At 41.1% G+C, this 26737-nt stretch overlaps 1 protein-coding gene across 2 annotated transcripts in view; it reads right to left on the bottom strand.

The window, feature by feature from the left end:
- LOC101163164 (protein FAM19A1) overlaps positions 1 to 26067 on the bottom strand; it is a 129384-nt gene extending 103317 nt beyond the window's left edge. The window contains exons 1-2 of one of the 2 annotated variants that reach the window (XM_004068850.3): positions 25433 to 26067; positions 23971 to 24107 (exon numbers count right to left, since the gene is read on the bottom strand). In XM_004068850.3, coding sequence (XP_004068898.1) covers positions 23971 to 24094 — 124 coding nt within the window. In that variant the 5' untranslated portion in view covers positions 24095 to 24107; positions 25433 to 26067. The remainder of the gene's footprint in view (positions 1 to 23970; positions 24108 to 25432) is intronic. The other variant, XM_011475064.2, reaches the window with a different exon arrangement.
- Between the last annotated feature and the right edge of the window lie 670 nt (positions 26068 to 26737).

Below are 26737 nucleotides of genomic sequence, written 5' to 3' on the forward strand. Positions count from 1 at the left end.
AAACACAATTCCAGATACAAAGGCTTCGATTGGAAAGATATGAAAACTCAAATAAATCTGGCAAATTTCTAGCTAATCAGCTTAAAATTAATAAAGAAAAATCAACAATCACTTCGATTATGGACCAAACAGGGAATGTCACCCATGACCCGGTAAAAATTAATAATGCGTTTAAAGACTTTTATCAAAACTTATACACTCCACAGATCAATCCATCAGAACAAAGCATCAACTCATTTCTCAACAATATAAACCTGCCCAAGTTAAACGAAGATCAAATCACAAATTTAGACTCTCCGCTCTCGTTGTCTGAGCTTCATGAAGCTCTGTTACTTATGCCTAATGGTAAAGCACCAGGGCCTGACGGCTTTCCTGCAGAGTTTTATAAGGAATTCTGGGAACAACTGGCACCAACGTTTTATAAAACGGTAAAATTTATCAATGAAAGCCAATCTCTACCACCTAACATGAACTCTGCCAACATTATCCTTCTTCTAAAACCAGACAAAGACCCCACGAGTCCTTCAAGCTATCGCCCCATTTCTTTAATTAATGCAGATGTAAAAATTATCTGCAAAGCACTAGCACAGAGAATAGAAAAAGTCACTCCTCACATAATTGACTTTGATCAAACTGGATTCATCAAAGGCAGACACTCGGATGACAATGTCCGCAGACTCGTTAACATAATAGACTTTGCCACCATCAAAAACCAGGAAATGACTATACTATCACTGGATGCTGAAAAAGCCTTTGATAGAGTAAATTGGAAGTTCCTCATTGCTGCCCTCCATAAGTTTGGGTTTGGAGAATCATTCATCAATTGGATCAAAATATTATATCACAACCCCAATGCATCAGTTAGAACTAATAAACAGACTTCCAACAGGTTTTTTCTTGGAAGAGGAACTAGACAGGGTTGCCCACTCTCCCCCTCGCTTTTTGCAATATTTATCGAGCCTCTAGCTGCAGCAATAAGACAGAATGAGAGTATTAAAGGAATTAAAACCAAACACAGCCATCATAAAATTAGTCTCTATGCAGATGACATATTACTGTTTTTAAGTAATATACATTCTGTAAATGAAACGGCAACAATCATTAATGAATTCTCTTCTATATCAGACTATTCCATTAATTGGAATAAATCTGTTTTATTACCACTGAACAGTAATGCGGAGCAAGGACTCACAATACCAGTTAAATCAGGCAATATAAAATATCTAGGTATTTATTTTTCCCCCAAAATATCAGAACTGGTGCTGCTAAACTACACCCCATTACTGAAAAACATACAGGACGACCTAACACGCTGGACCAACCTGCCTTTGTCCCTTATGGGCAAGGTAGCCACGGTTAAAATGAAAATCTTACCCAAAGTTAATTATCTCTTCTCAATGATTCCCACACAACCGCCATTAAAATGGTTCAAAACATTAGACTCATCCATATCAAGCTTTCTATGGAACAATAAACCTGCAAGAATTAGTCTAAAAACTTTAAAATCTGCAAAAAGCTGTGGAGGATTAGAATTACCTAACTTCCACAATTACTTTCTTGCAAATAGATTACAATACATCTTAAAATGGTTAAAAAATAATCCAGAAACCAACTCATGGTTAGACTTGGAACAGGCGTTATGTGGAAAGATCAACCTGTCAGATCTTCCATTTATTAGTCAAATAGTTAAAAAACAGGATTGTTTCAAAAGTATTAATATAAATGCCACTTTAACAGCCTGGTGGGAATTTCTCAAAATATCAAAATCATCAATTCAACCGTGCAAAATGACACCCATCTGGAACAACCCAGACATCCTCATAAACAAAAAAATTATCCACTTCCCAGCTTGGCAAGCAGGGGGCATAAAACAACTAGAGCACATAATTATTGATAGAAGATTCATAACTCCCCAGGAACTTCAAGACAAACATGGAATATATAACTTCTTGGAATATCAGCAACTTAAATCAATTATTACTAAAAAGTTTAAATACAGAGACAACGATTTAAAGCTACCAGATGTAGTTACCACTCTGATCAATTTCTCAATGAATAAAACTCTCTCCAAAATATACAAACTTTTATGTAATTTAGATAACAATATTTCACTTCCGACAACAAAATGGGATGCGGATTTGAGCATCAGCACAGATGAAAGTTTTTGGTCAGAACTTTGTCTAAACACCTTTAAAATGACAAAAAATCCAAATCTGCAGCTAATCCATTTCAAAACTCTTCACAGAATTTACTACACTGGACAGAGGATGTTCAAGATGGGTCTCAGTAACTCAGACATTTGTCAGCACTGTGACAGTAATCTACCCGACAATTACATGCATGCACTATGGTTCTGCACGCCTGTCCAGGCTCTCTGGCAGCAGGTATGTGCCGATCTATCAGTCTGGCTTAAGGTTTCAATCACAGCTTCACCGTCACTTTGTGTGCTTGGTGACATGAGTGCCATCGATGTAGAAGGAGGATTAGGCTCTATCATTTTCATAACTCTTTGCATTGCTAAAAAAACTATTTTAATAAATTGGAAAAGCAAAAAAAATATAAATATAAGTCAACACAGAAATCTGCTGCTTGATCATATCAGCTTGGAAAAAATGTCAGCCCAAAGTTCAAGTAACTTTGAAAGAATTCGGTCTCTCTGGTCTCCCATAGCTAACTCCGTGACTTAGGGGGTGGGGGGGGCATGGTCGTCGCTGCTCCTTGCCCTTCTGCCGTGGGCCGGGGTGGGGGTCGGGGCCTCCGGTGCCTGGCCGGGGGTGGTGGGGGCTCCGTTGGTCGGGGGGTCGGGTCCGGCGCCTGGGTGGGGCGGCCTGGGGCGCTGCGTGGTCCTCTGGGCTTGGGTGTGGGGGTGCGTGGTGGGGGGGTGGGGTGGTGGTCTGGCTTGGCTTGGGGGGGGTGGTCCCTTTGCCTGTGCTGGGGGGGGTTGGCGGGGGGCGCTGCTCGGGGGGGGGGGCCCAGCGGCGCTGGATGGGCTTCCCGTCTACACCTGGGGCTGGGATCGGCCCTTCCCTGGCTCTGGGGCGGGACGGGACAACCCTCTTGGGGCCCCCGGTCGCTCTGGGTGTCATCCGCTTCGGCTGCGGGGTCTGGGGGTGGGGTGGGGTGGGGGTCTTGTCGGCCCTGTCCTGTGGGGGGGCATTCTGGGGGAGGGGGGGGGCCACTATTGGTACGGGGCAGGGGGGGCTGACGGGTCGGGGTCTCCGCTGAGGCCATCGGCGGTTTCCCCGGCCGGTTGGCTGCCTCGGTCCCGTCGAGGCCTGACCAGAGCTCTTCTAGGGCCGGCGTTTGGGGGTGGGGGCCTGGGCTTGCTCCGGGGGGGGCCGGCGCTTTCTGGCTCCCCTCTCTCTGTGTGGGGGTGGTGGTGCTGGGCCTGGGGTGTCTGCGCCTCCGGGGGTGGGGCCCTGGGGCTGGGTGGGCCTGGCCCCCTTGCTGGGGGGGGGGGCGGGGGACGGCTGTTTGACCACCGGGGGACAGTCTATCATCTGTCCCCAACTTACCCCCTTCCTCATATAACCTCATAATAGGGTGAGGGGGTGGGGGGCTTAGCCTGCGATGAGCCTTGGGGGGGGGTTTACTAGGCAGTGACCCCCCTCCTGTGGTTGCCGTATGGAGTGGGCCCCCCCTCTTTCGGTTTTATTTGCACCTTAGACATGTAGGGCCCTTGGTAGGGGGGGTGCTTGGACATCACTGCCAGCAAGCAGCGGATGTCCTCCTAGCACCCTACCCGCCAATTTTAACCGCACCTTAGACATTTAGGGCCCCTTGGTGGGGAGGGTGAGGGGACGTCACTGTGAGTAATCAGGAGACGTCCCCTTAGTGCCCTACCCGCCAATTTTAACCGCACCCCCCTTAGTACACACACCCCTCCCCCCTCAATATATACATCCGAACATAAACACACACACATGCACACACACACTCTCTCAAACACACATACACGCACACACATTTTGCAAGGAAGGTGGGACCTAGGACCATCTGTCCCCTGCCTCTTCCCTGGTGGGGGGTACGGGCCCCTTTGCAACGGCGGCTGTGTCCCCGGGGTGCTGGCTTCCTGGGCCCGGCGGTGCTCTCTCCGCGCGGTGGGGGGGTTCACATTACATCTGAGCCGGGGGTGTTCGTGTCCCTGGGGGGTGGGTTCTGGTCCTTGCTCCTGAGTGCTGGGCCCCGCCAAATCTCCAACTGTGGCCGAGCCTGGTCGGGCCATATTTACAACACCCCTTGTGGGCCCTCTTTTTTCCCCGGGGTTCCCCCCTCCTGGGCGGGGGCGGCGGGCCCCTGCCTCGCTCCTCCCTGGACCAACCGTTGGCCGGGCGGATGGCTGCCTGGAGTGCGGAGTGGGTCTCCCTTGGGGGGTCCTGGCCCGTACCTGGGGTTGGGGCGGGGGGATGCCCGGAACTCCTGGGTGGTGGTGGGGTGCTCGTCTGGGGCTGTGGGCGTCCTTCTCCGGTGGGGCCCTGCGTTGGGTTCTCCCGGCGCGGCGGGGGGGCTGCTCTCCTGGTTGGGCTGGGGCGGCGCCCTCTTTCCCTCCGTGCCTCCCTGCTCTCTGGCTCTGGGGGCCTTGCGGCGGCCCTGCTGGCCCTGGCCTGGGTGGCGGGCTTGGTCGCCCGGGCGGCGGTTGTTCCCTGCCGGTTCCCGTGTGGTGTTGGGGGGAATCCGGCTGCCGCTGCTGGTGCGGTGGGGGTCTTGGGGTGGGGATGGCTGGGCGCTCTCCCTCCTTCTTTTCACGTTCCACCATCCATTTTAGAAGAACATAAACACTCACCTGAGCACAGGTGTCAGCTCAACAGACTGAATGACTGAAATATTTCACACTAGTTGGTTTTAAGGCATAAGTATGCGTGTGAACACTATCTGTTTTGTGTACATGTCGACAGGTGGACATTTTTGCAACTAACAGGTGTGTTTATAACATTTGAGTGTGTGTGTGGACAGGCTCCGCCCTTTTTTTGTTTGTTTGTTTTTTTTTTACATTTGAACCTTACCATAATGATTAACAACCAGTAAACTTGTTGCTTTATGCTGCTTCATGGTCTTATCCCCCTTCCCCTCCTATTATCACCCCCTACCCCCCCTCTCTCTAACGTCCCTCTTTCTTCTTCCCCTCTTTCCTTTTCCGTCCGGTCCAACACCAAAGATTTTCAGACATGTTTGAAATTAATAAAGTTTGGCCTCAATTACAAAAGGGGTTTATTCAGACATACCTTTGGTTTGTCTGAAGATTAATAACCCCTCTTGTTAAAGTAAAATATGTCCAACCCAAGAGGCCCTCAGCTCTCATCTGTCTGCCTAGCTGTTGGACAGGACAAGTTAAAAAAAAAAAAAAAATAAAAAAAAAAAAAAAAAAAGAAAAAGAAAAAGTCACTGATCCAGAGATAATGCTGGTAACATGGTTGCTTTGACGAACCTGGAGTCCTCCAAAATTATGATTGTGCATGCTAACAGGGTCACATGACTACAGGATACAGAATCGCAGCTTGCAGAATTCCCATAGGAATTCATTTTGTTTGTAAAAACCTGAAAAGTACATAATATTATGGAAAAAAAACTCATCAGATGGGGTCAAATTTTCTTAAAGTGGTGTCAAAATGTATCAAAATGCACTGCTGCCCCTTCGTAAATGAAAGAAAATGTGTCACTTCTGCTGTTGTCCCTGCTGTTGATCCTCCCAAGCTTTATGATCACACTGAATTGCAGGGAAACTGAGAGAGCAAATGGATTTGAGGAGAAAGGATTGCTCTTAGATCCCCACTCACAGCCAAAGCCAGAGGCTCCAGAACATCCATCTGTGACAGACACTCATTACTTAACATCTGTAATTTTGGTTGCACCTGCATGTGCACTAAAAGACCTGCAGCGACAATCCCTTGCACCATTACTACTGCCTTTTACACTCAGGAGCATCTGTAGAGAATACATTTTTATGAGACACGGCAAATATGCCTCTTTACACTACTGTGACGCAAAGGACAAACAGAAGCCATACACTGCATCTGAATTCTTTCCAGCAAAATTTAACTGTTTTTGGTTCCTGGCAGTTTACCTAACTTCCACATGTTCCCATTCTCTTCCTTCTTAGTGTGTCCCCTCTTTGAATTAAGATCCTGGAGAGACAATTTGTGTGGTCCATTAAGGGCTGATGAATTGGATTTAGATCAGTAAACTAGTGTGAATGGAGAGAGTAAAGACACAGGCTGACAGACTCCGCTCCTACCTTGTTTGCACAACTCTGAATAATGTTAGCTCAATGCTGGCTCATGTTTCAAACATGCGGTGCTAGAATCTTGGCCTCATGGCTGTGTTTACAACATAAACACAATGTGGTCTTGACAGTCTACTTACTGAAAAGTATGATGCACTGTAAAGAGAGCTCTGCTGGGAGCATTCTGTTTGTTAAAGAAGTAAAGCTTGCTATAATCTCATCACTATGTAATTGAATGATGAGGTCTCAAGGAAACATGCAACAGAGAACTAGATCTACTACATAGCTAATGAGAATTTTTTTGTGTAAAACCGACGACGATGTTTCGGAAGCTTGCTTTTATTTTAACATCGCTCCATGACGCTTTGGGCTTTACCTATCCCATTCCTCCAACAAAGAAAGGAGGGAAATTGAGTTTATTGTTCAGACACCACATTCATCCACACATGGTTTCCCAGCAAGTTTTCATGTTCTAAGCCAATAAAAAGCTTTTGATGACTTCAGCTGCAGCCTGCTCCCAATCACGCAGTAGTAATTTATTAATAAGGCTAAAATATTAATGTTAACATTCAGATATAAAATTGAATTATGATCCCCTGGTAAAGAGTGAGAATACTAATACATTAGATACATTAAATGATTCTGACTTAATTTCCTTCTGGGTGTTGAAAGTACAAAAATGCCTGTAATTCATTTAAACTCTGCAAATTTTACATATTTAAATACCTCTGCAGTTATTAGAGTTAAAGCTGCGAGCAGAAAACTGCCAAAAACATCCAAATGTTTTTTATGGACTCAGATAAATGATTTTCAATTAGAAACAACTGCAAGCAATTCGTATTTACATGAGTTTTAATAAAAAAATACTTCTGGTGACATTTCCACAGTAGCCCTGCACTTCTTGAACCACAGTAAGATGAATGAAGAATGACAGAAATGAATGATGTATTGATTTAAAATACAGTAGTCAGCAATATGCCAGCATAAACCTTTCTGCAAATGATTACAAAATAAAAACATAATACACTGTGATAATTCAAGTACACTTTAATAAATATTAGGAAAGCATACTGTCAGTTTTTTTTCTTATAGATATTTTGCATAAAATAGATATTTTAACTGTACATTCAGCAAGCCTATTATAAACACATTAAAAATAAATCTACTCGACAGAAATTGGAAAGGATGCGATGTAAAGCAGGATTGGTGATTAGGTTAGTCATAATCAAGTGCAAATCAAGTCATAAAATGTCCAGCTGGATCCCACACCCAGAATGGCTTTTGTGTCCTGTGTCAAAGAAAAAAATGCTTGACTAAGGAAAAGTTACAGCGTTGTTACAGCAGCTCCACACAGTAAAACTGAGTCATAAGAAATAAAGGCAACATGGTAGACTTGACATGTTTGGTTCAAGGTATCACAGAGATGGGATAAACAATCCACCTTTTCAAACCAACTCTTCAACAGCAGGTTTCAAGGGGTTGAGTGAGCCTCTCAATTCCTCTTCAACCCACTGCTCAGCTGGGATTAAACTATTTGAGATGTATCCGTCGGCTTCTAGCTGCCATGCTAAAAAAATATGGACACTAGTTACTCTCTAGAAACTCAAGTGAGAGGTCATATAGCCAGACATTAAACAGATTTTTTTACTCGTACTTCTCTCACCTCCAGTTCAGTCACAAATGGTTTGATGCTTTTTTTCTGGCACAGGATCCTGTTTGAAAAATGTGTTGAACTGGCGCAAGTTGAGAGGACTGTGTTGCAGTGGAAAACCAAAGGAACCTAACAGCCACCCAGTGGGAAACGTAATAAAATCCCTCTGTTGCATAAAAAATGACAAATTTTTCCAAAGCTTTTAACTTAAATAATTAAAGTCAAAACAAATAAAAAACTTTCTATCACAATCACTCAAATGCCATTTTACTAAATGATACATTTAGGATCAACATCATTTTTTTTTTCTTGTTTAATTAAAGGAAGGAAATACATCTTGTAATGTGTCTGTACTTAAAAAAAAGGTAAAGCACTAGACACGACGGCCTTTACAGGTGAATATGGGCTGTCTGCGGGTGAAAAAACGAGTAAATCTGTAAATGGCACGCAGGTGGCCCTGACAACACTTTAAGATCGTAAAGCACTCAGTGAGCCCACAGGGCAAAAATGTTCATGCACATTTTTTCTAAGAGGATGCTGCAGGCAAGAGCTCGTAGCAAACACTAAAGCAACAAGAAAGGGTAATTAGGCAAGATGCTGGTACATTGTGTATATGTGTTTTTTTATTATTACAATTTTTTTTATCTTCTATTTATTTATTTATTTATTTATTTATATTTCAGGTACTTTTTAGAAGAAAAAGTGCTGAATTTGAATATCTTTGTCGTATAAGTGCATGCAATCTACACTATCCTTGCAAATACGTCATGGTGCACTTACCTCATGCATGGCATTTTCATGACGTCCCTTTAGGTGGCCACACAAGCCACAAGGAAACTGCAAGACACACCTGCGCTCCTTTTAAGATACAGGCAATCGTCTCTACAACCCTCCGTGGTTCAAAACCTGCAGCACAGGTGTATATGAGTAAGATATTAACAGCAACAAAATGCGATCGTAGTTAGATATTTAGCGTAGCACTGTGGCACAGAGATTAGCACTTTCGCCTCACAGCAAGAAGGCCCTTGTTCTGATCCCAGCAGAGACCTTTCTGTGTGGAACTTGTATGTCCTCCCTGGGTATGCCTGGATTTTCCCCAGGCACTCCAGCTTCCTCCCACAGTCCTTAATCATGTTTCATAGGTTAGTTGGTTACCCTAAGTGTCCCTAAGTGTGCATGTGTGCGTGTACAGTATGTGTGAGTGATCGTGTGCCCTGAGACAGACTGGGGGCCTGTCCAGGATGTACCCTGCCTTTGCTCAGGATGGGCTACAGGCATCCATGTGACCCTGAAAGGGATATAGAGGGTTAAGAAAGTGGATGGATAGCTAAATATTCAACTCTGTAAGTTAATTGAATGCAAAATAACCGGGTGATATATTCACATGTGCAAACATATTTTGGTATTTCTTTCTTTAAGTGTGAGAAATGTGTCCTCTCCTCAAACAAAATGCTGCATCTCTGTCACATTTAACACCATTAAAAAATATATACTGTAGGTCTGAGAGTATATGTGTTTGTCCAAAGTTTTTACAAGGTCCCATTAAAGGCTTGATATCAAAACCCTGCAGAGCCACTTTACCAGCACAGGTCTAATATCTCATATCAGCTGTGGATTAGGCTCTGCTGTTGAGAGAGAAATGTGTAATCTCATATCTGAAAATGTGGGAGGGGTAGGAGGAGGAGAAAGGAGGGGATCCTCACTAATAATGTCTAACCTTTTAAAATGGATTTGCAAGTGTGACGAGATAAAGAGGCTGAATATGATCCTGAAAATATTTCCACCCTGTGACACGTTAGAGAGAGAGAAAGACGAGGAGACAATCGCAGTCTTTGTTGTAAAATTAAACACTTGTGTGCGAGTGGGTGTGTATGTCTGCCACCTCCATCTCATATCGCATGATAACATAATAGGTGTGGAGAAAAGGGTAAGGAAAGTTTTTGGTCAGTGTGCATGGGCAGATTGGAGCATGTCATTGAGATTGGTAGATAATATTGTGCTGTGAAACAATGTAAACTGTCTTTTTTTTGTGGCTTTACCCATGAACCTTTACAGTTAAAAAAGGTATTTTTCCATTTTGTTTTTGCACATCAAGAGACAATTATCAGACTGTTAAAACTTAAGTTAACTTAATTCTTGTTAAGATCCTAAATTCCAAATGAGTCAAATGTAGAGTAAAGTTGATGACATGGAGTCTGTTCATCCATTAATTTATCCCAAACAACCACCATTAGTCATGAAATAAAGAACTTAACTTTTTTCTAGTTCTTTATTTATCTTTTTATTTGTGCATTGGAGCTAAACTGGAGTCAAATAAAAAGATTAATATTAACTTTTAAGTTCTATGATGATGCCTTCTCGTCAAAATTGAAGCTCAGTCTTTTCCGTCATTCAGGAGCTCATGCAAAATCTGCAGAATGTTGTATTTTAAAAGTACCGTAATATTTGCATGGTACAAAGCTACAGATTTCATGGACTATCACAACAAACTAATTTCAAAATAAAAAAGACAGAATTCACAATAATAATTGGTTAAAGATACTCGACCAATAGATGATCTGCTTTACTTTGATTACTGGTTACAATATATACGAGGATGAGCACATTTCCTGTTGTTTTGTTCAGATTCTGTTTTCTTGTTCGTCATTAGCATTTCGGTGGTTGTGCTCCGGTGCTTGAATTTGATTTTGTCTTTTTGCTCAGTTGGATTCTCAAGTTCCTATCTTGTTTTGCTCTGCCCCTTGTGTCTTCCATTCCCAATTTCTACATTTGATTGTTCACACCTGGTTTCAGTTCACTGTCTCAGCTGCTTTCAGTCACCTAATTGCTTTTTCAGTCTTAATAGCAAATTGGTATAGAGTTCGCTGGATGATCTGGTTCTTTATTGTTAGCCATCCTTTTTATGTGCAACTCATTTAATAAATTATAGTCTCCAGCAACTGGGTCTCCTACAAACCACCATCTTTGACAGTATAAATGATGGGTGTTGAAGAAAGAAGTCTATAAAAATAGCTTTGCTCTTGGATATGTTTCTGCAGCTATGAAAACCAGGAAATAAATGTAACCCTAGAACTTTCTTGGTGCAAAAGGATATTATAATGACATTATCCCAGAGTGAGTAGAAACTGTATAGATATATATAGACTCATAATCCCTGACGTCACATTTGAACGGGAAAATAAAGCCTGAATGGCGGATAAAATAACTGAAGGTTGTCAAACATCCCAACTCAACAATGTTCTGAAAGCGGGCAATTGGGCAAAACAAAGTATGATGAACACACTCACACGCTCATCTGTAAAAAGAAAGACAGTCAACTTCTTCAAAGGAAAAAAGTAAGGATTTTGCTGCTTGTCAGACTGGTTATATTGTTTGCTTGAGAGTTCCCAATAACAGCCCCTATTTCTCGCCCACCATTACAGAATCACTGATCAAATAGATGCCATCTGTCTGGCCAGGATTCAGCAACAGCATCACAGCATGCCAGCTGGATGCTCCGTTTAGGCAAATTCTACCATGATCTTCTGCACACACATGGGTTCATTTTCTTTCCCACTTTGTGTCAAACACACATACCCACCTAAACAGGTAAATGAAACCCAACAAACAAAAATGTTCACAACCAAAATGCTTCAAGATTACTTTTGAAGTCATGCTGTGAATGAGATGTTGCTGATAAATGATGACTGGTGGCAGTCTGATCATTTAGGAGGGACATGAGATAGATTGGCAAAACTGTCTCCCTGTTCCAACACATTTCCACCTCTTCCAACTGGCAGAAAGGTTTCCAGAAGATCCAAGCAGCCGCACAAAAGCCTGAATGTAACTCTCCCCATTTTAGACAGCCTTAGAACAAATATGCATATCCATTCTTCCTAGCTAACAATAGGAGATTACCGATTTTACAAGACCATTACCTTTGTGTTTCTTAAATATTTAACGTTATCAGAGTTAAGCCAACATCCTTTACAGTAGCAGATTAGAAATTGTATTCCTACTTTAAGGTTACTTAATCTTACTTTAACATGGACATTTTTGAACAATGTTCATTGAGGGTTTTTCGAGAAATCCTGATTCCTTATTTCACAATGTTTATTGTCTTAAAGACAACAGACAAGGCTTTTAGCAGAAGCTGTTGATATCAGCAACACTACAGTCGTTATCACAGCACACCTGCCGGTATAACAGGAAAGGTTTGCCCCCACCTGCACAGGTTTTGGAAGACAGTATGAAGGTACAACCGTTGACGTTTTATCAGAACTTCAAGACCCTGTTCCCCCATCACTCCTTGTGCAGACGCATGAGTTAATTCCTGGTATAGTTTCTTTAATTTGCAAATGACAGATAAGAAGTGTTAAAAAACATTAGGGAAGCATAATTTTCATCAAGTAGTGATTTTCTTCAAAGCTTGATGATTTATAATTAATTTCTCCATTGCTGATACCCCGTCAACATGGAAATTAACATGTTCCTAATTAGTCTAGGTCACTGGTTATAACACCTGAAACATTTATAAAAATTCATATAAAGTCGTAGAGCATAAAATAAGGCTTTATTGCAAACAGTATGCTCTTGGCTACTACCGAAAAATAATCTGTTTCAATTATATTTATTCTGTTGTGCAGTGCAACAGGATATTAATATATATTTTACCACATCTCTTAAAGGTCTTTCTTTCCTATTTCCCTCCTGGTGCAATAGATGTTTTTACTCCAAACACAACCTGCTGCCTTGTTGTAAGTAGCACTCAATCATCTTCATGACAGCAGGAGTAGATGAAAATGGTCTATCTTCTGGTAAAACATGACTGTATTTCTAAACAAGGGTGCAGTGGGGGGCTGCTCCATCAATTAGCATGGAACAGTCAAATCAGCCTTTCTAGTTAAATCATTGACCTTAATGTTAAGGGTTATTGCAGCCTTTTAGCTGCCCTGGAGGTTGCTGCACAGCACATGTTAAACTTCAAGAACTCTACATGTTGAAATGAAATGTTACTACATATCTTGACAATTTGGTGACCAATTAAGGTCACCAAATATGGCAGATGTTAAACATCCTAAATCTGGAATAGAAATCATTTCAGGGCATGAACAATATGCGGTCTCTGTTCTTGGCATTAAACTCAGATGCATTTTAAAGTACAAATTAAATGAATTCTCCTGGAAAAATAGGAGCAGTCATCTTTTTTTAACAATTTACATAATAACAATATTCCTAAAACTATAAGGGTGCCTTTGCAAATCAATACCTTTTGAAATATTGGTCAAAATTCACTTCAATAGTTTTACTGGAAGCATCTTAGAGGGACGATTCAAAACAAAGCAGGTTTACTTGTCCTGCATTATCTGCTTGGTAGGTAATGAAGACACAGCACAACTAAAAACTCTTATCTCATAGTAATCACACAAAATAAATGTTTGATTTTGAATTTAATTAAGATTTTGAAAGCTCAAAATAAAGCCTGTCAATGTGTCAGTCAAGTTAACTGGAGTTTATTTTGCTCCAACTCAACAATTTTCCAAAACAACGTGATTGGTCTGACAGTGTAGTAAATTATTTTGGTTCCAACCACCTGCCAATTAAAAAATGTTTCAATAAATGGTGTAGATTGGTGATCAGCCAGTATTGTTTTCAATTGATCTCGTCAATCAGTTTGAGAATACGGATCAGAGTACCCTTTTTTCCACAATATGAGAATATGTTAACATGAAGCATAGCTTTGCACTCTAGATGAGGATTTTTACACATTATGCACCAGCTGGTCCATTGCCTCGATGTAAAATTAAACTAGTTAAAGCAGCTTCAAAATAAGGCACTATCTTTTATTTCAAGGCATCTCCCCCACGACAGCAAGAGCCACCAACTTACATATTATGTTTAGTTTGTTGTGTAAAGAAACGGCAAGATTGAGTAGTGGAAATGTAAAGAGTTTTGGATCAGAGTGTACTGTGAGATAACTGTCTAATGTGGGAAATTACATGCATCGAAGGGTAAATAGAGTATTACACGGACATTTCTCCTGTAAGATAGGAAGAAAAAAATAGGAATGTTTGTTTTTTTCTCGGACCAAAATCTGTGCAGTGCATTTCTAATGTAAGAACATTTGAAAGAAATTTACATACATACAGATACTGCAAAATGCAAACCAGAGACTTCCGTTTTATTATGGTTGTTGTTTTTAAAGACCCACTCTAATTGTCTTTTGATCTATTTTAAAAGTGTTCTCAGTGGTCTTTTAATTATGATTATACCGTTTTGAAGTAAAATAAAAATAAATGTCATTTTCTAGGACAGAGTTTCTGCAGAGTGGCAGGAGTTTATTAGAAATTCACCTCTCGGGACCATTGGTGCAGCCCGTCCCCCTCCCATATTCCCATCATCCATCTGTTTCTACGCTCTCCTTCTAGTTTACAGCCCCTCATAACTACAGCCTAACATCACAGGTGCAATAAAATTGGTGCGCAATAGTGGAACTATCCAACCGCACAGATCTGAGCCAATGCATCAGAATGGAGTGGACAAGGCGGCTTGTTGCTTGTTGTAGTAGCTTCTACGTCACACCTACAAGCTATTTCAAATGGCATTTTTGCATTTGCTACTGATTCACAACGATTTGAATAAAAAAAATAATGATCATACATGTCCTCCATCATGAGAAAAAAACAAGAAAAATATGAAAAACACAGTTTTAATCAGAGTGGGTCTTTAAGTTCTCCTTTTTCCCTCATTCTAGGCATTGTTATGTCTTCTCAGTGCTCCATAGACAGATATATTTCACCCCGGCAAAAACAGTTATGACACTTTGAATATTCCCCCTTCCTCCAAGCTATAGCTCCAGCTTCAGCTGTGAATGACATGGCTAGTTACTGTCTGCCCTCTCATCTGAATCATCCAACACTAATAACATCGCCGCAACAAGGTGCAGCTGCACAGAGACGAGGCCTGCTGTGATTGCTCTGACAGCATGTACACAGGTCCTCTATACTTAAACAAGATGTGAGGTGAAGCAGCTCCTGCAGAAAACATGCTTTGTGTTTGATTCGTTGAGTTTTTTAAGTAAAACTGCCACACCAGCAGCCTGAACATAAAGGTGCAGCACTGCGACATACTGCAAGTAACTACTATCAAAAGTGCAAAAAAAGTGTAACTATCACTAGAATAAGTGCTGAGGTACAGCTAGGGTTCCCCGGGCGACATGCATTCTGCAAGAAAAAAAAAGAAAAAAAGTAGGACTACTGCTCACTTTGCTATCACAAAAAGCTTCTGCATATTATTCACACTTCAATTAAAGACTGATGCATAGGCTGTGCTCAGGTGGAACAGGGTAAAGTAGGTGAGACATGAGTGTTCTTCTGTGTCGACTTGGCTCATAGGGAGAATGTAACACTAAGAGCTAAGGTGCATTACTGTAAGTGAGCCAGAGGCATTCCTTCTCTTTTCAGCAAAACCTCACATTGTGCTAAGCACCTTCAAATCTGCAGAAAGTGAAAATGAATCCCTTGTTCTCAATGAAGAGAGCATACACCAGTAAGTAGACTTTTCATTTCACATGAACCCCATTTCAACCACTGTAAAAGAAAGCAGCTCTGAAGTGGGGTAACGCACAAAACAGCTTGTAAGAAATGAATCAGACTTGAGCAAAATGTACTAATAAATGTTATATAGAATTTGAAACAGGTTCTGGAGATCTCTCTGTCTTAGTGATCCAGCAAACTATACATGATGCAACATGCAAATGTTGTGACATTGCAACATAAACGAAAAAAGTCTGATTTTAAGAAAGAGCTTTAGTCTCATAGGCTATAAAAATGACTACTTTATACAAGTACTTAAAGAAAAACAAAATAGCGGGATTGATGAGCGAGGCTGAGGGATTTGGTCTAGCATCTGCGCACGCATGTGTGAAAATCGGAAATCCACATGGAGAGGATAAAGATGTTTTGATCAAAGAAGTCACATGGAAGAGGAATTATATTCAATCAGTGCAGCTGTATGGCATCTTCATAAGTCTACTGATGACTTTAGGAAAAAAAAAAGCTGAAGAAATTCCTTAGAGATCTTTAATCCTCATTTAAACTCAGCCCACTAAACTTTAAGAAAGCAGGTCAAAACGGCTTTTTAGTGGAAAAGCTCTGTATCTATTGCACTTAAACATTTGGAAGATGAGGGAAAGAAAATCCCTTCCTGCATGGCTGCCCGAGGAACAAAATGACACCCCCTGACAAATTCCAACTGCAAATTGACGGGTGCTGGCATGCAGGGCAATCTGGGAGAAGAAGGAGATTGCAATGAGACCTTTGGTGGATGAGCTATAGACCTAATGGACGAACTACATGTTCAGAGCACCACAAAAAGCATAAAGTGAAAGAGTAGAGAGACTCTGCCAGAAATGAGTCTCCTCTGGGTCATTAGGCTACGGTCAGGCACATGCAGGTGCCACCTCATCCTTTATTCTCCAGCGCTGCTGCCCAACAGCCACCAGGGCATTGAGTCATGTTCAGGCAACCTGACATGTGCCTCAGACACGGTGGCAAATGAAGACACACGGCAGAGCCTCTGGATACTAATTGTCCTTCTACCCTTTCAGCCGGCTGTCACCATTCTGTGCATACAGTGACTGGCACTTTAACACAAGATCCACAGCAAGAAAGAATTCCACAACATGCTGGTTGAAGCAGATTAAATCAGATTTCCTGTCTGTTTAGTCAGACATTTGGCTGCCTCTATATCATGCGTCGTGTTCTGTATAGCTGTGCGGTGACAAACAGTTAGCCGTGACATCTCAACCTAACTTCCATTATTAGAGCGCCTGCTGTCAGATAAGGCTGCGATAAGACAATACGCTGCTTCCTTCTCGCCGCCGCAGTCATGTAGACTGATCCAGACACATCAGACAAGACAAATAGACCTCAGCTATTGCTGACAGAGCACCCATGGTGGCAAATTTAGTCAGACATTCAATCATTCATTTGACAAGCTGGGGCATATTCAAGCATGAGGATTTTGGTTTCCATAATTTCAAACTTCCATAATCCATTCTTGTCCCCTGTCAGGCCTTAAATGAATGATTCACTGGAGCAAACCGAGAAAGTAAGTCACCTTGGGCAACAATTCAATGCATGCACTGGAGATCTGATATTTCGAAAGAAGATGTAAACCATAATTTTGATAATCTTTCAGAGGATAAACACAAGACAATATAATTCATTTCATTTTTTAACAAACATTTTTATAATTATCACATCTAGTTAGTTTTGATTTGTCATCCAAACACTTAATCGGATTTTTCTATCCACTTGTTGGTTCCGAGCAGGCAGGATATGGCAGAAAAATTACTGTCCACTATTGCTGAAACAACATTTTAAAATCCTTACACTGAATCAAAACATCAACTTGCACACTAGAAAACCAGACAAATAAGCTGAAAGATATCATAAAACTCGGTTGAGAAGAGAGATACTGCAGAGCCAGTTAATAAGCCTTTCATGGTTAGCTTCAAAGCTGAAAGATATGTCTAAATAAATATCTAAGGGCTAAACGTTCAGTGAGAAATAAGGATCAATTTGGAGCGGAGGCATGTGTGAATCACAGACTGCAGCCTCAATTGGTTTTCTATGGGTCAGTGACAATGTATCAGAAGTAAATAAAGTAAAATAGAACCATCAAAAGAAATATTTATTTTTCTGACAAAAACAATGATCCAGCTATGCAAAAGGGGAAAAACTATGTTTACACCACAAGCATATGTTTTAGATTAACACATCTTTATCAAAAACAAATCATGTTTTTTACTTACATTAAAGTGGCAAAAATGTATTTTAAAGCATTTAATAGGTCAGTTTTACTCTTTAGATATAGATAAATAAGAAAAAACAGAAAAGACAAGATGTGCACTGCACTGGTTTTTGGAGCTGCTCAGTTCTGCTTCTAACAAGCTTCCAGGATAAAACAATAACAAGCAGTCTTGACTAAAAATAGACCTGAATCCAGTCCAGATGCAAGGTACATCAAATCACTCAGGATACACAGAAAGATGGACTGGAATACTGGCAAATAAAAAAGCCAACATGTGTCCCGTCTTTATGAGTTAAAAAATTAAGGTTTAGTCAGGAAAAATAGTACCAAATACTGAGATGGCATTATGATCTGTAACATATAAAAACTAATGTCTCTTGTTTTTATATTCCCTCCACATAAAAATGCTTTGTAAATAAATCGCTTTGGTTGTAACTTTGGATGGGAAGTCATGCTGTCATTTTAAAAAATTACATATTTCTTAGAAATATAAAATTAAGACAGAGCAATATTTCACATTTTGGAGCAACAAAACCAATACTGACTAACATTTTTTCTTTTTCTTTTTCACAGATGCCAACCCAAAAAGTTAATTCCTCACAGTTGTCGCTCAGAAACAAATTCCTTATAGAGATGAATTTAAACTTTTCCCATCATCTGTTTTCTTTTCCATTTTATTCGTATTCAGGGCCACAGGGACGCTGGAGCCTACCCAGCCAATGCTGGGCTAAGGCGACAGTCAGTCCAGTCGGAGGGCTTTTAAGAACATTTTTTCAACAAATCAAAAATATCGTGAGTTTGTCAAAAATTGTCATACTGGTAAAAATACACTTCTTTTCATTTTACATTAACATCTGCAACATTTTCCATTGATACTTTTTTTAAAGAATAGCATAATTTTGGATAGTTCTGTGCAACTTCCTGTTTGAAAATAATCACAAGTTATTCCAGCTGAATGAGAATAGGAACAATATCACATGCATGTTACCAAATGTCAAATTCCTATCAAATTCAACTCCAATGCTGGAGTTTTCCAGCACTGTTTTCAAACAAAACCTTTTATCTAATAAACCCAGAGCGGTTCGAGTCAGTTTGAGATACCAGCTATGTTTGTCAATCTTTATTAATGTATTGTGCACGTTTTTCTTTTTGTTTTGTTTTTTAGGACCAGTTCAGATTCAGGAAAACAAAGTACCGTACATATTTTTGAACCCACTTCTTAAAAGTTGTTGCCAACAGTTACAAAAAGAGATTTAACCCAAAGTATTTTATAATCAAGTGTGTGGTTAAAATTCAGTATTGGTGGGTAAGAGACAGTCATTAAGCAGCAACATAAAAGTGATTAAAAGACCTCGTAAGTGGTCAGTTAATTGTCAGCACTTTCAATAAGTACTTTATTAGAAGGAGCAACACTGGGTCTAGTAGGCCACTCCAACTTTAAACACATGAAACTCATTTCAAAGTGACTATCTGATCATAGAAAAAAAATAATCTGGAAAATAGTACACAGGCTATAAAAAAAAGGCCAATCCAACCTCCAGTCCTTTTTCTCCAGTCGAGCTGGCCATAAAAGACAGTGTAATAGGATTCCTAAGCTTTTCCAATGACTGCTTCCACTATCACACAGACATTTAAGTGCACTAATCCATGACAAATTGTCTCATCTGATCCATGACAAATCGTCCAAGGGGCCGATAGAGACGGGGCTGAGAGGGCGGGCAGCTAGCGGATGAAGAGTTGGGAGGAGAGGTATGCTGTGTGGAGAGAACTGCTCGGCACCTGGATGATCAGTTCACCTGTTTTTCTTCAGAAGGGGTTTCATTGCCTTGAAGGGCACGCTACTTGATAAAGAGACATCACATGCCACTGATGAGCACTCCACCTAAGACCACCGTTTATTAAAGCAATTATAATCTCATGTAAAGCTATTATAGGATTTCAGCTCCTTTGCTGGCAAACAGCAGGAATTTTTTAGTTGCCACAATCGTGAAATGAAAGCTTCCAATTAAATTAGCATTACAACAACTTGGGATTCTCATCACCATGCAGTTTAGTTTAGCTTTTTATTAGCATGTTTGACATGATACACGCAGAAACGTATACCCATTAAAAAATGAATGGATGAAAAATGGCACTTTCAACCTAACAAAACTTTTTTTTTTCCAGACCCCAGGCACGCATGTGTGTGTTTGAGTGTGTGAAGTATTGATCTTATACTGCAGAAAAGCTGTGTGTGAGCCATTGCTGAGATAACAGATTTCCTTTTTAACCACTTTCCAAGACACAACAAAGGACTTATTTACTTGAGCGAATGTCATTTAATTGAATCTTCTTTCACCCTCAAATCTCCCACAAATTAGTCCCCATAGTTTTATACGATAAAGTGGATTTAACTGCAGAACAAACGTCGGACAATAGAGCCTCTGTATTAGGACATTTATGTGGGCAGTATAAATGGATCTGCCATTGTTTTCTTGGAAAGCCTCTTTAGTTGTGATATGAGTGACTGTCACTTTAAAAATGACTGGGAGGGGTAAAATAAAGATTTTTCTTGCCGTTTTTTTAATGTTTATTGGGTCGTTGTGATTAGTTTATGTTCATGAGTTAATATCCAAATGTGTGGCAGCACCAAATGAGGATTCAGGAGTTGTTGTCTTTTTTTTATATTATTCCCTAACATTAAAACAAGAAAAAAAAATGTTTGGAACCTGAACTGTAAAAATGATTGGTTTGTATTTCCTTTTTTTTTTTTTTTTTTTTTTTTAAATTTACAGATCAGTTCCTGGCTTCTAAAGGAAACTTTAGAAAAGTGTTTTGACAGGAATCATGTTTGCTCCTTTTGTGCTTCTTTAATGCACTTAGGCTTCCCATCACAGTGTTGCTCTTATTTGACCAAATGATGCATCTTGGCTAATCAAAGTAATTACATGTTTTCTTCCATCTGAAAAAGTTTTTAACGCAGAGGGAGCATTATGGCACATTGAACAAGGAGCTCATTAAGATGCATTCCAATCATCTGGGATTGGACTTTATAAGACATAGCAAGCCAGTGGATAAAAACATTACATCCACTGCATTAGCTATCGGCAGCTGTAAACATATCATAACCTATTTCGTGCTATAATGCATTACGCTTTTCATCTACAGTTGCTGCTTCATTGTCTTTTTCATCACTGCCGTTCCCATCAGTTTATCTAAGCCTTTCATTGGGTTACTTCTTCATATAAAGAGCTGTGGTGATGCATAAAAGGGGCTTTTATAACGTGCATAAAGTGCAGTTCTGTAGAGATGCACTTAGACATATTAGAGATTTGAAAGCACAAGATAATATGAACCATATATACTTAGGGTTAATACGTACCATATTTACAATTTTTATTTTAAAAAAAATTTAAACAATGAAAAAATATGGCAAAAATGTATTTTGCTAGCATTAAATGTTTAATTGGTATTTCCTTTCACTTGCACATACTGTATACGGTTAAAACTATTACAGTTTGCTGGCAAAGTCCAGAATATTCAGTTTGGGATGGCCTGGTTTGCATAGCAGTAGTCTTGGCATTGCTCCTCACATTGATGGCAGGTGTGCAGAGTGCAAAGCCCAGCTTGTGTGTGTCATGTCACATTCAGCTCATCTGTCAATGTAGTGGATTATTTCTTGAGAGACTAGAATTGGCTGACCAGAATCAGGACATCATCAATCTTCAGCTGCACAACCAGAGCGCAGGAGAGGCTGAGTGAAGGAGAGGCTCATGGGAAAGAGAGCGGAGTCCTGAAATGTTACCAAGCGGTCACCCATCTCGTCACTCGGTATTCCAACCATCGTCACCATTTTCTTCAAATTATTTTTTCTATTTAAAAATCTTACGGCTTTAATTATTTTGTTTTTTCTCTACTGAACAGATCAGCTGAGACCCAAAATGTGCTTTTCTAGTGTGGGTTTAGAACATAGATGCTCAAAAGAAACTACGAAAACTATGACAATTATCAGCTGTTTTACATAGAAATGTCTTTTTGCCTCTATAAAAACAAAACATGGCACTCAGTTAATTCCCTTTTCAAATCTCTTTTGCCACATCCTGAAAGCATAATAGAATTCCACTACAAATTTCCATGATAGCATTACAATTCTGAGAACAGTGCTGCTTGATACGTTAAGGCCACTTCAGCATTGAGGAAGACTGATGTCAGTTTAAGCTTCTTTAAAAAAACACGATGAACACTAATTTGCACAGTTGCAAAGCAGCAGAAATAAACACTGAACATTGTTCTCACTGAACAGCCAATGGATGAGAATTCTAAAATTACATCTTTAGATTATATTGTCAAAGCTAATTGTGACTGTGTTCCATCACTGGTAATTCTTTACAGACAAAACTTGTGTCCAAGACACGGAAATGTATTTTATTAAAAATGCACCTCTGAATTGTGGGTGGAACTATTGGCGCATAGCAAGCCAACCCCCAATTCCCATCATCCACCTGTCTACACGATCTCCTGCTAGTTTACTGCCCCTTGCAACCCCAACATTTACAAAGATGGCGAGCAATGTTGGAGCTATCCAGCCGTATAGTTTTGAGCCAAAAGGCCAAGTTGGACCGGGAAACAAAGATGTACATGGTCATCTACAAGCTGATGCATCAGAATGGAGCGGAGTAGGAAGCTTTTGGCCCGCCGATTGTAGCATCTATGTCACCGCTATAAGCTTTTTCAAATGGCATTTTTCTGTCTGCACCTGATTCACAATGATTTGAATAAAGAAATACTCAAATGCAAAGTAAGATCTTAAATGTCTTTATGTATGTTCTTCATCATGATTAAAATACCAAAGGAACATGCTAAAAACACCAAAAACACAATTTTCATTGAAGTAAATCTTTATAAAATGAAAAAAGAAACTGAGATAAAATAAGGCATGCTTCTTACTAATCTGTACACAGTTCAATCACAAGCTTTGGTCCTCTTAGACCCGATGAGTCGGTAACTCAGCTTGTGTCCCCAGAGAACCCATGAAAATGTGTGAACATGTAAGCGCCTGAGCCCTCTAGCAAACAGAAAATGTTAGTTGATCTGTGGGACAGGAAACCTCTCTGAATCCTAGCCCATCACCATCTTTGGGTAGCCTGACCCTTTGTAAATAGATTTAGGGGAACACTTACTGAGCATCACACATCACTGTAGTTCCTTTGCACAAAGTTTGATGTGATAACTGGTTAAAAAATGTAAAAAGTAAAAAAGAAAGTTTAAGCCACGCATTAAATTTTCATTGAGGTTCCCTGACGCTTGCTTCCCACCCTCTTGCTCCAATTAACAGGATGGAGATACTTTGAAAACTTTCTATTCATCAATGCTGGTATTTTCATGTGTCAGCTGTTCCACTCCAACAAAACAATTTTTTGACATACTCCCTGAAGTCACCAGTGTTCACAAGCATAACAAATTTGGAGCATTTTTTCCCTCTGTTTTGTTTCACTTGCTGTGCTTCAGTTACTGTCTTTTTACATGCCAATGCAACACACACAAAGAGAACCAAGCAGACAGCATCAATGTTTAACAGCCGCATGGCATCCAGAAAAAGCCCCCTCTGCGTGAGGGTTCAGTGTTAAAGTCGCACTCATAGTTAGAGGCTTAAGGAAAGCATTTGCATTGCTCTAAAAACCCTCCTTGTAACACCCCCATATGCACTGTAAGCAATTCTAGTAAGCTTTTCCATAATCAGAGCAGTAGATCCGCCTCTGTGTCTACCCTCCCCTTTAGCCCTCGTGCTACAGAAGGCGTCAGGCTTAATTGGCGAGCGTTTTCACTGCAAAAAAAGAAAATATAATTTCAATCCAAACCACAGTGATCAAAGCACCCCTAGCTACCAGCACAGTAATATGAATTGTTGCCTCCAGCTTGTCCTACTCGTAATAGTCTGTCAGCAAGATTCAGGAGTCAAGAATTCCTCGCCACACACATGAATCATCTTCTAGCTCCCAGTGTTGTTGTTCTTACAGAAATCGTCAGGCTGAGATTTAAACAGAGGCATAAAGCTCAGCTAAGGAAGCAACGTCTTACCCATATTTCTGCACAGAAATACCAAAAATCCCAATCACTCTGCAAGGAGTTAGAACGACAATGGGGAATTCTCCCAGTTGCTATTCTCTGAATCATCGTGGCAGCACAGCGACAAGTCCCTCTGACAAACTGCAGCAGGCCTTTGCTGTTCCAACAGCCAGCATTGACAACTGCAACCCCGCAGAGAGGGACGTGTGGCAACACCGAGGTCAAACTCTAGTTACAGAGGCAAATGTAGCGTACGTACCCAAGGTGAGAATGTCAGTTCGTCCGGGTCGGGCCACATGGTGCTGCTGGATGGTCTGGTAGAGTGTGGCCTGGCACAACAGCAGGAAACCGAGGCTAATCCACGCGGCCAACAACCAGGACATGGTAAGGCCGAGTCTGCAGGGCAACACACCACGATACGTCTATTACAAATGTCTGTGCAAAAGCACTGCCCTAGATTAATATGACAGACTCATATCAGTGATGTTTGTGACTTTTTTAATAACTCAGCGATGAAGAGAAGCTCGGAGGAAAATCCCTGCAGAGACAAGTTTCACCACAGGAGCAGTGCAATAATTAACAGCAGTTGAAGAAAGTCTCCATCTGTTAAATGAAAGACTGTACAGACAGTTTGCTTGCAGATTTGACCATAAATGTTTGATAAATGGTTGGTGAGGGCCAATAAATGGAAGGAAACCATAATACTTTCCAGTTATGAGACTCTCCTTCTTTCCAGCACCAGTTACTCTCACTTCAGAAAGTTTACCCCTTTCTAAAGTCTTCCAAGAACAAAATACTCTGCTTCCTCTTTCGAGAACTTTATTAAACAATTTCATTTGTGGAAGAAAACCTTTTTTTCTATTATAAGTATTCAACTTTATAAAGCCATATTGGCTTTTTCTGAGTTAGAGGTTTTCTGTTCTCATGGTCATGTGCTATCAAGTTTACATTTATGGGCGGTTAATATGATTGTGACGTGAAAGTTGTGTTAGTCAGCTGTTCACCATGAAGCATATACGTATTTGTTTAAATTATTTTGAATGAGAAAAGTGAGTCAATGTTTAAGCTTGAATGGTTAGGCATAATTCATCTTCTTTTGTCAAACAATAGGATTTTAAGTATTCAAGAAGAATAGTGTGCACACAGGTAATTTATACCCTAATTAAATTCAGATCGCAAGAGGTTCTCCTTTTTTTGTTAGAAATGAGACTGTTATTATTTTATTTTTTTGCATTTCTAATCTTACAGAAAGCGCACCTCACAAGACGCGGAACGTATCAAAACCCAACCAATAAAATGTGCTCGTAGTTTCATCTGAATAATCCGCATGTAGACTGTTCATCCGCTGCCTCCTCGGCTCCAACAAAGGGCGACAGCTCACAGCAGCATTGCACATCCAGCGAGGGGGGAACAAGCGCACGCGCTCGCGGCAGAAACGCACCTGCAGGAGCGGGAACCTCCTCGCGCACCTGCCGGCTGTAAACCTGTAATCGCGCAGACTTTAATGGCGGAGACAAACGCTGGTTCCCATTTTAAACAGAACTGACAGAACTCTTAAAGGGTAGCTGTGATGGAGCCCAGCTGCTTTTCAGTTTCCACCACTTTTCTTGCCAAATTCGCAGCCACCCCCCCCCCCCCCCCCCTTCAACAGGCACGTTATTTGCGTCTGAACCGTCACAGCAACAAACACCAAAGGAATTCCTCGAGCTCCACGCCCTTACCTGAGCAGTGTGATCAGAAGGGAAAGAGTTCAGTCAGAATGTTTGGCTGCCCAGCAGACTCACTCCTCTAAATTGAGTCCATCCATTTTCTGTGTTCAGGCTGGAAATTCCACCACAGGTAAAGCCAAAGACTGGACAAAAAGATACTGTTCTCTTTCTTTTGCTGTTTGTTAAGTTGTTGTTGTTGTTGTTTTCTTCCCAATATCCCCCCTCCTCTGGACCTCACTGCTGCTCAGCTGCTTTTAAAATCCTTGGCAACACAACCAGTCACCAAAAGCAAAACACCCTGGGGTGTGTGTCACAAACCGGCCAAGATTTGAGTGATGGGAGGCTGATCATGTCACTGCTGTGTCAGCCACATTCGTGCAGATCCACTCTCCTCCTTCTCCAGTGTCTCTTCTCTGTCAGAAAAAAAACTCCTATGTTGTGATGACAGGGGGCTAATTTACCCTCCTCACTTGTCGTCCCCTCCTCACGCATGCGGCGGAAGGCTCCAGTGGAATGACCGCTCTGTCTGCTCTTGGCTGCATCCCCCCATTGAGAAGCTGTGCTGATAGTGTGAGCCTCAGTCCTCTCCAGCGCTTTAAGTAGAGTCTGTGTCAGACAGGCAGAGCGAGTGTGAGTGAGCGTGCATGTGCCTGTATTACAATGTAGCCCAGCTGGAAAGAGAGATAGTGAGGCAGAGCTGAGAGGGAGTCAGATCACATATCTTAAAGCAAGACTACCCCTTTCTGCAAGACTTAAGAAGCAAATGAAGCATGCTTTATTAACCTCTTTACATCAGCCTTCCATCCTCACCATCAGAAGGCTTCCAGCCTGCTGCTGTGTCTCCGTCCACCCGTGTGTGAGCAGGAAAAAGCCAATCACTTTTAGAGAATTTTTGATCAACCCACTGCTATCATGTTATTATTCACCCAGAGCTGGTTTTTCTCCATCTTTTTTCCAGTTTGGTCTTGTGTAAGGCTTTGTTTTCTCAGCCCACAACAGGGGATGCTTTCCACCTGCAGCAGCAGCCTGAAAGAGCCCGTGAACAGCCGTCTGTCACTTTCACTTGCATGTGCACGCCCTGATGGACGGACAAGTCCTGCCCTGCTGTGTATGTGTGCGTGTGTAGGTGTTTTCAGGGAGGTCTGGATGGTTTTGAGTATTTTTTCCATTTTCTCTGTATAGCGTAACTTCCCTTTGTACTTTTTACCACGGTTTTGCAGGATGTACCAGATTTACAGCTACCATGGTTGAGCTACCATGAGTGTAACAATTACAATATGATTTGTAGGTCCAGGACGTCCTTAGCCAAAATTTCCT

Source organism: Oryzias latipes, chromosome 5 (genome assembly GCF_002234675.1).
Source record: "Oryzias latipes chromosome 5, ASM223467v1".
NCBI lineage: Eukaryota > Metazoa > Chordata > Actinopteri > Beloniformes > Adrianichthyidae > Oryzias > Oryzias latipes.